General features: G+C 35.0%; 2 protein-coding genes across 4 annotated transcripts in view; one reads left to right on the top strand and one right to left on the bottom strand.

The window, feature by feature from the left end:
* On the top strand, positions 1 to 9,272 carry LOC111446044 (imidazole glycerol phosphate synthase hisHF, chloroplastic-like). Of its 2 annotated transcripts, XM_023084666.1 has the most exons (20): positions 1 to 98; positions 139 to 330; positions 411 to 493; positions 831 to 925; positions 1,077 to 1,180; positions 1,569 to 1,738; positions 1,853 to 1,967; positions 2,267 to 2,322; positions 2,414 to 2,452; positions 2,709 to 2,807; positions 3,941 to 4,003; positions 4,117 to 4,179; positions 4,287 to 4,369; positions 4,501 to 4,609; positions 4,695 to 4,748; positions 5,394 to 5,481; positions 5,734 to 5,771; positions 6,673 to 6,778; positions 7,775 to 7,941; positions 9,036 to 9,272. In XM_023084666.1, exons 2-20 carry the CDS (start codon positions 150 to 152, stop codon positions 9,093 to 9,095), a joined length of 1,773 nt encoding a protein of 590 aa, XP_022940434.1. In that variant the 5' UTR covers positions 1 to 98; positions 139 to 149; the 3' UTR covers positions 9,096 to 9,272. The 2 variants fall into 2 exon arrangements, with proteins under 2 accessions (XP_022940434.1, XP_022940433.1); XM_023084665.1 differs by having other exon boundaries at positions 1 to 330.
* Positions 9,273 to 10,294: 1,022 nt separating this feature from the next.
* Positions 10,295 to 10,597, bottom strand: part of LOC111446045 (dihydrolipoyllysine-residue succinyltransferase component of 2-oxoglutarate dehydrogenase complex 1, mitochondrial-like) — an 8,501-nt gene continuing 8,198 nt past the window's right edge. The window contains exon 17 of one of the 2 annotated variants that reach the window (XR_002710996.1): positions 10,295 to 10,484. The gene's annotated coding sequence lies outside the window, so the exon portion shown is untranslated. The remainder of the gene's footprint in view (positions 10,485 to 10,597) is intronic. The other variant, XR_002710995.1, reaches the window with a different exon arrangement.

Here is a 10,597-nt window from a genome sequence, read left to right as displayed (position 1 = left end):
CACGGAGGTTAGTTGGCCATTTCAGTCGAACGCCGCCACACCGGTGCTCTCTTCTTCCTGCCATTGCCAATTCAATCAAAGCTCGAAATCTCCGTCGTCCAGACTTCACGGGTACAGTTCCTGCCGGCAGTGTAGTTCCACTGATTTTAATGGAAGCAACGCCGTTCTCTATCGCTGTTTCTTCTTCTCGGACTGTAATTCGATCATTTCCGTCGTCGTTTCATACCAGCTCTCTCGTTTTTCTTCGCAATAATCGTTACAAAACTTGTCATCTCAAAGTTAAGTCCACCGGTAAGTTTGCGGTTCGTGCCTCATTTTCGGGTGACTCAGGTACTTTCTCTCTCTGTGCCAAGGAGTTTGTTGCTCGTTTCAATGCTCTCCTTCTAATTTTCTCGTTCTTGTTATTATAGTCGTGACTTTGCTGGATTACGGTGCTGGTAATGTTCGTAGTGTGAGGAATGCAATTCGTTACCTTGGCTTCGACATTAAAGATGTGAGATTCTCTTTCTATCTCTTTCTGTTTGGCCTTGTATGGATTTTGCGCTGTAATAGAGAAATTAATAGGATAATGAGACAGCTAATGATTGAACTTGCAGCAGTTTGTACTTCGAATTTGATTAAAATAGTTTTTGTTATCGGAATGCTTTTTGGCATTTGATCTAGATTTATGATCTGTTGAAAATCTTGTACCGATTCCTTTACTTTGAATTCCAGTGTTGTTATTGCTAGTTTAGTCAATGAGTATTTAGTGTGCCTCATGCCATTTTTTATGATGATTTTCTTGTTGTAACCATCTAGCAAGAACTTGACATATGAAAGCTGATTTTTAGGTGCAAACTCCAGAGGACATTCTGAATGCAAAACGCCTAATATTTCCTGGAGTTGGGGCATTTGCTCCAGCCATGGATGTGCTAAACAATAAAGGGTAACTATTTATTTTTAGCCTCTTTTAATTTTAACACACACGTGCTATAAACTTTTTAGTACTGAAATAAACTATCCAGAATGGGTTGAATGGTGCAAATTAAAAGACGTAAACAGTATTTATGGTTTGGAGTACGTATGATGTTTTGCAGAATGGCTGAAGCACTCTGTACTTATATTGAGAATGATCGCCCATTTTTAGGCATTTGTCTTGGGCTTCAATTACTCTTCGAATCAAGTGACGAGAATGGACCAGGTTTGAAACTGATCTTTGCATTTGTTTTATGTTTTGTTTGAATGGAGAATGTCTCAACATTTCGTTGAAGAGGATAAGAGGTTACAAAGAAGACATGGCCAAGGCATAAATAAGAAGGGAGGAATAAGTTTAGAATTCTTTTGAGAGGATGCACCAATTTAAAGTAACAAAAATATTAAGTCAAGGAAATCAAATTCTCTTTGCATATTAAATGTCCTTTAATTCTTCTCCTTCACAAATTCCCATAACCCAACAATGAGGGCATTCTACCGAAGAAACACATGAAAATCACTTGCTTGAAGGGTCTTTTCTTGAGGTTGAATTAAATGATTATTTTGAAATCGCTTTTTCTATGATAAGATTGAATTACACTTTTTATGTGTTTCAGTAAAAGGACTTGGCTTAATACCGGGTGTGGTTGGGCGTTTCGACTCTTCCAATGGTTTTAGTGTACCCCATATTGGGTGGAATGCTTTGGAAATCTCAGATGACTCTGAGATCTTGGATGATATTTGTAATCGTCATGTCTACTTTGTTCACTCTTACCGTGCTATGCCAGTAAGATAATGTTTAGTTTGATATAATTGTTTTTCCACATGATCTTTGATGAACACTTTCCTTCTCTCTCAACATTTTGTATACGGGTGTCCTCATTCTTTTCTCATATTTCAGTCTGACAAGAACAAGGAGTGGATCTCTTCTACTTGCAGCTATGGTGACAGGTTTATAGCCTCAGTTAGAAGGGGAAATGTCCATGCAGTTCAATTCCACCCAGAAAAGAGTGGAGGTAAAATATAATTTGCTTGTGCTCGTTGTTCCTTTTTTTAAAAAAGAAAAAAGAAAATGGATGATAAGTTTCTTCCTCTAAATTTAAATACAAAACAAGTGGAAAAAGAAAAAACTTGATGTCTTAGTTGAGTTTTACTGCTTTAGATTAGTGGCGTAAACTACTTCATTGTTACAGTCTTTCATGATTGATTTAATCCGATCTAGTTTTCTCCTTGGCCTGTTATAACTCTTTGTTAGACAATTTCCGTATGGTTGCGTACTTTTTGATGATTAGTGGCACATATGTATAATTATCAGATGTAGGCCTGTCTGTCCTCAGAAGATTCTTGCTTCCAAAGTCAACTTTGACCAAGGTATGTTAACTTTCATTCTTGGACGTAAACATGTTATCTACATCTCGTTTTTTTTAGGTTAACTAACAATTTAAATGTTCATTTAAGACAGAAACCTACTGAGGGGAAGGCATCAAGGCTTGCAAAAAGGGTAATAATCACTCAACTCTAACAATATAACACCTTCATTTTAATTTACGTTTTTCACTTATATATTCTTACCCCCACAAGGCAGAGCCCTCAGAGGGTAATAAGCCTTTCAAAAAGCTCATCATTTTTCTTATCCCACTTTGGGGTATTTATGTCCATCCTTCCGTCCTCTGTACATATTCTTGTTAAAAAAAAAAAAATTGTCCTCTGTAACTGTGCTAGGGGAGATTGTCACCAAATCTTTTTAATTCTCTTAGGTAATTGCTTGTCTTGATGTGCGGACAAATGATCAAGGGGATCTTGTTGTTACCAAAGGGGACCAATATGACGTAAGGGAGCAATCAGAAGAGAATGAGGTATACTAGTTTTTCATGCCACATTAAACATTTTGATACAGTTGTCAAATAAGATTAGTAAGTGGTTGGGGCATGTGTAAGTTAGTTTGGATGCTCAATTGTGAAAACATTTTCTATATAAAAGCTTTTAAACAATTTTCCCAGCTAGAGGTGCATTTAGTATTTTCAGTTATAGGAAGGCAGTATATATTGGTATAGTTGTAGTCTTTAAAGATGGAAAGAGGGTCTTTTGAGGTGTGATGCATTCGCAGTTCAGCAGATAACTCTAGGCCTCGAATACATCTGACTTTAGTTACTTTTTTTTTGGGTAAAAGGTAGGGTTAATTGTAGTAGGTTTTGTTATATTACAGGTCATGGCTCTTGGAGAGTTTTTTTCCCTCCCTTTTGAGGATCCTTTTATGCTTTGTTTTCCTTGAAAAATATCTATTGGTTTTTTTTGGGATAAGAAATCATTTCATTCATAGTATGAAGTTACAAAAGATGGGGGAAACCCAAAAGGATAGTCTCAAAAGACCTCTCCAATTGGTTAGGAGGGTAGCAAAGCTATAGTGATGGAAGGGAGGGAGCATTTACACCAAGTCACAACTGTTTAACTATAGCCTACAAAAATCTAAAGCAGGATGATTCCCTTTCTTGAAAGATTCTTCTGTTTCTTTCTTGCCAAATGTTCCAGCAAAAAGCTCTAATAACATTCTCCCACAAAGTCTTCTTCGTCCTTGTGGAAGAGTCAATGAAAGGAGAAGGTGTGGATCTTCTGGGAGGACCATGTGCCAATTGAATGCCGAGATTCTTGCGTTTCTATTTTCAAAAAGAGATTCAAAGAAAATCCTAATACCAGCTAAAAATCTGGCTGTCTACAATTTGCAATAACTTTTCTTTGTACTGGATTTATCAATTATGTAACCATGTCCTGGAAAATTTAGTTAGTTATAAATATATAAATATAGGACCTTAATTCACAACTTGTTTATTTTACACAATGCTGTTTGGCAGTTTATTTTAATACCAGTGGCTAAAATGCCAGCTTTTTTTATTTTGAGGGACTGATTAGGGTAGAGTTCCCATGGTCTTTCAATTTGCTAGGAAGGAAGATGCTTCATTTTATGGAAATGACGCTATTATTTTATGTTTAGGTGAGGAACCTTGGCAAACCGGTTGAGCTTGCTGGACAGTACTACAAGGATGGAGCTGACGAGGTATGCCCCACCACATTTTATCTAAAAAACTGTCATCCTCCAGGAAATTATTATTTTCAAAATGATACTATTCGGTTTTTAATCTGCTTGGTTCTTATGATGTCAAATTGTAGGTCAGTTTTTTGAATATAACTGGTTTCCGTGACTTCCCTCTTGGCGACTTGCCAATGTTGCAGGTTAGTTAGATTGTATTTGCAATAATGTTCCACTATATTGTTGCCCGATAAGTAATTTTTGTTCTATTTCTTTTTCTAAACTCTATCCTCCATGGTACTCATCATAGGTGCTGCGATACACATCAGAAAATGTTTTTGTACCATTGACTGTTGGTGGCGGAATTAGAGATTTTACGGATGCAAATGGCAGGTGTGCTCTTTATATTAACTAAGCGCACTTATTGTTTTTTAATACTTTGATCAACTTTACGGGTAGTAGGTTACGCAGTTATGCTGCTTCGATCTACTTCACGAACGGTTTGTTATGCATATCCTTGTCAGACACTATTCTAGCTTGGAAGTTGCTTCAGAATATTTCAGATCTGGAGCTGATAAAATATCTATCGGAAGTGATGCAGTTTATGCTGCTGAGGAATATTTAAGAACTGGTGTAAGTGTTATATCAATAATCTGTTTTGAGTTTACTTGTGTGCATGGTCGTTTCACTTATATGGTTCTTGAATATCTGCTATCAGGTAAAGACTGGAAAGAGCAGCTTGGAACAGATTTCTACTGTTTATGGAAATCAGGTGAGTAATATCAATAGCGCCGGCTATCATTCTTATCATTCATGTATTTAATCCTGGTATTGAAATATAAGGTCCAGCTTCCAAAGGACTTGTTGGTACTGCTGCAGTGTCTGCTTTTCCTTGTTACCTGCATTTTCTAAATAACATTTTTTTTCTCCATTTTTGGTAATTAGATTGTGGTCACCTATAGCTGGGTTACTATGCAAGAAATTAGTTTTAAAATGAAAAGCAAGAAAAATTTATCAGATAGCAAGATACACTACAGTTTTGTATGATTATCTTTCATCCGACAGTATAGAATTATTATCAGTTCGTTAACTTCAATTTGGTGCTGTCTGTCCAAACTGTGTAATTTGCATTTTTGCTTTACCTGTTTGGATGACGGCCTTATTCTTCTGGCTTCCGGTAATGGAAGCATTTAACAAATTACCCGACACTTCTCCTCTCCTTTTTCTTAAACTCTGTCATGTCTAGTTAACCACATCTATAATTTGTTCCTGTTTGTGATTAACTGTTTCACTCACTGAAGAGGCTTGTACAATACCAAACAATTTATTAATTTAGTGTACATAGACGTTTAGTCTTTGTTCTCGATAGCCTGAATAATAGCAATCTCAGTGAGTTCGTCCAAAATCTACATTTCAGGCTGTCGTGATAAGTATTGATCCTCGAAGAGTGTACCTTAAAAGTCCTGATGATGTGGAGTTCAAAGTCATTCGAGTTACTAACCCAGGTAAATGGATATTTCATTTCCATTGTCTCCTCAAAACCCCTCTAGCCCCTGTTGTAGCTTAGAGGTGTACAATGATGGTGAATCCTGCCCTTGCAATGTTTTATTTCTCTCTTGATGAATTTGTGAAATGCATGACAATGGGAACTATTAAGCAGTGTTTGTTGATAGACCAAGTTTGATATGGTTATACGTTTGAGAGAATCTGTTTGAGCTTGGATTGAATTTATAAAGGTGAATTTATGTTGATTTCAGGTCCTAATGGAGAAGAATATGCATGGTATCAGTGTACAGTAAGTACTACTTTTACTCTCACATTTACTTCGCATTGAAATTTTCTGAATGCAAATTTCTTTTCAACAAGCTGCCAATAATATACTCCTAGTTTTTCATGAACAAAATTGAGAGTTTGAGTTACTACGACACACTTTTGCTTCAGTTGAAACTGAGATTAGAAAACTCCCAGTTGGTTTTTATTTATTTATTATTTCTTTTATCTTCCCCAAATTTCTCTTAAAGAGAACTTATATTAAAAGCAAGGTGAGGGAAAGATTTGGTTTTTAGAAAATTGTCAGAAAATAAGGGATGGAGAGTCATAAAAGGTAGAAATAAAATTTACTTTTAATTTCAACGTGGGGGGAGACATAGAGACTAAAAGAATGTCGTTTTTTAAATATAATTCTTTTTTTCCTTTTTTGATAGTTCTTTTTTTTTTTTTTTTTAATTCAAATTGTTTGGGCTCGTATCTTTTGTTGAGAAATCTAGAATTTGGAGTTTGTTGCTCAGTGCTTCCACCTTCAAAAATTTTCTTTAAACCATTCTTTTTTTTTTTTTTTTTAATTCAAATTGTTTGGGCTCGTATCTTTTGTTGAGAAATCTAGAATTTGGAGTTTGTTGCTCAGTGCTTCCACCTTCAAAAATTTTCTTTAAACCATTCTTTTTTTTTTTTTTTTTAATTCAAATTGTTTGGGCTCGTATCTTTTGTTGAGAAATCTAGAATTTGGAGTTTGTTGCTCAGTGCTTCCACCTTCAAAAATTTTCTTTAAACCATTCTTTTTTTTTTTTTTTTTAATTCAAATTGTTTGGGCTCGTATCTTTTGTTGAGAAATCTAGAATTTGGAGTTTGTTGCTCAGTGCTTCCACCTTCAAAAATTTTCTTTAAACCATTCTTTTTTTTTTTTTTTTGTTCGCTAGGTGAATGGAGGTCGAGAAGGTCGACCTATTGGAGCTTATGAGCTTGCAAAAGCAGTTGAGGAGCTTGGAGCTGGAGAAATACTGCTAAATTGCATAGATTGTGATGGTAAGGATGACAGTTCCATGCAATAAACATTCAATAATCACTCTCTTCCAAACATAAATATCATCTTCGCTTTTTCCTTTTTGTTTTCTTTCAATCAGAAACCTCCTACTACATATTACAAGAACTACAAAGGTTGCAAAAGACTTACCACTCGGTCATAATTGCATAACTATTATGTATGAACTGGCCGTAAGAAATTGCATAACTATCATGTCTCTCCCTCTATAGCTCTCTCTCCTACGTACTCTCTTTGAAGATTGAGGCTTAGCCCCACTGCTGTCCGCAGAGACCCACCACTGATTACTAACAAAGTAGCAATGAATATAAGCAGTTCCATGCTTTTCAACATCCTTGTTCACATAACCTGCGAGGATTGAGGTAAAGGTCAAATGACTTCTTTGAACTTTGAGCATAAGCTCTCGTGGCTTTGCTTTGGACTTCTCCAAAAGGTGATACCAATGGAGATGTATTCCTTACTTATAAACCCATGATTATTCCCTAAATTAGCCAATGTGGGACTTTCTCTCAACAATCTTCAACGGGGTCCACCTGCTAAGACATTTCCTCATTTGAACTGGAAACTATGGACTTTCAAATACCCTCGATTAATGGGGAATCCTTGATGAGGTATGATGGTGAGGAGGGGGCCTGTTTGAGAATTTATCTGAAGCCTCATAAATTCAATTTTGCTTCTCGACTGAGATTGTCTAGCCTTCCATGATTGAAAGAGAAGCCTATTTAGAAGCTTGATTCCTTAATCGATTCAAATAGTCGTAGACTGCCCCAATGCTTTGAGGTTGACTATGGGAAGAGCAATACGATTGGGGAATTTCAATCTTCTTAGAAAGAACCTCCCAGCTCCCAATTATTTGAGAAACATGTAAATAATTGTTTGAGAAAACATGCATGCTTTTACTTCTTGCTCTTGTATGGAGGATAATCTGTCTTCTTAAATACTATTACAATCTAATTTTGTTTCTAACTAATTTTTCTCAGGTCAAGGAAAAGGATTTGATTTAGATCTAGTAAAGCTGATATCGGATTCTGTGAGCATCCCTGTTATTGCCAGCAGCGGTGCTGGGTGTTCTGACCATTTCTCAGAGGTGTTCAACAAGACAAATGCATCTGCTGCCTTAGCTGCTGGCATTTTCCATCGCAAGGAGGTATGCCCTGAGATCCCTTTATCTTAGCTGTGCATACAAACACCAAATGATCTGGTACCATATTTTAGCCTCGATTGACGATTTATTTAGAATAAAACTGTCGTTTAATTTAATCAAGTTTGAAACGTTCTTTGCCCCTGATTTTCCGAGAGCATGTGATTAACTGTCACCTATATGCTCATTTAGCATAGTGTGTAAGACGGGGAGCTATATGACATTTAATTCTATTAAGTCTGAACATCATTAATACTAACTTCTTAGATTTGATGCACCGTAGGTCTAGGAAAATCATAGCTCACACCCCGAATTCTTAACTGGTCTAAAATCAGTCAGCCTAGCTGTATTATCATAAGATTGTGATTAACCTTCTCCATTTGATAACCATTTGATTTTTATTTTTGGGTTTTTAAAACACACTATTTTTTTTTTTTTTTCCAATGGTTTTCATTATGGTTAAGAAAACATTTGTATTATTCGAAAATCAAAAAATAAGTTTTTAAAAACTACTCTTCTTTTTTTTTTTTTTTTTTTTCATTTTTTAAATTTAGCTTGAATTTTGAAACTAATAATTAACCAAACAAAAAAATTTGTAGGTAAAAGTAGTAATTTTCACCATTAGCCGTTGTACCTGAAAATCTGTCTCAGGACATATTCTTACGGTTACCAGTTATATGAGCAATCTTCCAATGGTTTGTTCCCTTCCATGGGAAAGGGGGATTTTTATGAAAAGTCGGGAGTTTGACTCATTTTGTGAGATCTTTCGAGGTAGAAAGATCATATATCTTCAGGAGTTGGGATAGTTCTGGTAGCAATGGTTGGTCGGTTGATATTTGGACTTCTGTTTTTAAGTCTTTTGTAACTATCCGCTAAATCATATTTTACTTGATAGAAACTTCTTGAAATTTGGCTTCTTTTTTGTGGGGTTCTGTTTTTGTATTCTCGTGTGTTCTTTCACAAATTTGGCTTCCTTTTAGTGGGCTTGTGTGTTCTGTATTGTCGTGTAATCTTTCACTTTTTCTACTTGATTATTAGAAAAAGAGAGGGAAAAAGAAAGGTATGTTGTCCCTCTAAGCATCTAGTGGTGTGGATGACAGGTGGCTATTCAGTCCGTAAAAGGGCATTTATTAAAGGAAGGCATAGAGGTCAGAATGTAATGACATCAAAGGTCGGCCTGTGTCGCAGGAGAGGCATCAATTTTGAGGATTGCCAAAAGGCAACTTGGAACAACAACCTTTGTGTGGTATTTAATACCCTCTGATTTTGCTGTCATGTGATGCTGATTTAATTTATGCTGACCTTTATTGTAATTTATTGAATAATTGAATGACACACAAAAAAAAAAAAAAAAAAAAAAAAACCCTTTACTTCAATTAGGAGAGAAAAGAAGACCACAGGATTGCATTGACTTCGTATTGATTGTTCCTATTAATTTCAGATAAATAATATTTAGTTTGACGATATCTGTCATTTTTTCCTCATAATTATTTATATTCCAAACGTATTAAATTGTCTTTAATCTCTGTAATGATGGAAATAAATATTGTGATGTAAAATCCTTGCATTGGATGTAGACTGATATATATACACAAATATATGTACAAAATGTTGTACTTGTTGAGCTAAGAAAAAGGTAAAACTATAAATACTATCCGAAATAGTGAACGGTGCTTGATAATATTCCATTCCTAGTTAAGTGTAAACTACTTGTTTTTTCTTCTCTGCGAGTATAGCATGACGAGCCCAAATAACGGCAACTCCGAATGAAAGGAGAATAGGAGTATTAAGAAAAGGAATTTTACGAGGATCTAAAACCCCAAGAATCAATTTAAACTTTTGTTTGAGGATCATTAGTATATAATTTTCACACTATTTTCTCCTTTGAGAATGTGCAATAATTTGTATTGTTACTGATTTTAAATTTATCGTAAATAAAATTTTATTTACAATAAATTTAAGTAAAAATAATTACAAATTCCTAACTCAATTAAAAAAGTTTAGCCTTTAAACGATCTTTAAATTGATACAATGATTGACCAATAGTATAAGAATATAAATTGACCTTTTTCCACAAAGAAAATTATAAATAAATGAATTCTACCTTACAATGTCATGAACCAACCTTTTTTTCACAATGTAAGATTGAACTCAAACCTAATCCAACATTCCACGTTCCATGTAGCAATTCACGACATATATATAACACACTTTTCTTTATAACAGTGATTGCAAGCTTTTGAAATCGATATTTCTCGGGCCGTTGACCCGAGTTATTTAAACTAATCTTAAGTTCTCATTTTTCAAATGCTTAAACCTCAACTCTGTTGTTTTGAGCGGGATGAACATGAAATTCCCATCAGTTGTAAGTATTCCTCCATTGTAAATGTAATTATTGAAAACTACTGACTGAACTTCAACAATCAAAGAAATAAAGCAATACTAACCAAGAACTCAAAAGTTCCAACTAATACATCGCAGCCTCGCCGAGCTGAGTTTCGAACACACAACCTGTATTCGCACGAGGAAAGGAAACCATCCCTGTAAAACTTGTCAATAGAAGTGCTTACTGCTTAACGAACAACAACAAACAAACAAACAAACAAAAAAAAAAAAAAAAAAAAAAAAAAAAAAAAAAAAAAAAAAAAAAAAAAAAAAAAAA

The sequence above is a fragment of the Cucurbita moschata genome, unplaced genomic scaffold, assembly GCF_002738365.1.
Source record: "Cucurbita moschata cultivar Rifu unplaced genomic scaffold, Cmos_1.0 Cmo_Scf00008, whole genome shotgun sequence".
NCBI lineage: Eukaryota > Viridiplantae > Streptophyta > Magnoliopsida > Cucurbitales > Cucurbitaceae > Cucurbita > Cucurbita moschata.
The sequence above is the reverse complement of the archived record's forward strand: the minus strand, read 5'-3'. Positions and strand labels throughout refer to the sequence as shown.

Excerpts from the sequence above, each read along its gene's own strand:
- LOC111446044 (XM_023084666.1), top strand. The coding sequence starts at position 150 with ATGGAAGCAACGCCGTTCTCTATCGCTGTTTCTTCTTCTCGGACTGTA. Across the intron at positions 494-830 it reads TTGGCTTCGACATTAAAGAT|GTGCAAACTCCAGAGGACAT; the intron begins GTGAGATTCTCT and ends GCTGATTTTTAG. Across the intron at positions 2,808-3,940 it reads AGCAATCAGAAGAGAATGAG|GTGAGGAACCTTGGCAAACC; the intron begins GTATACTAGTTT and ends TTTTATGTTTAG.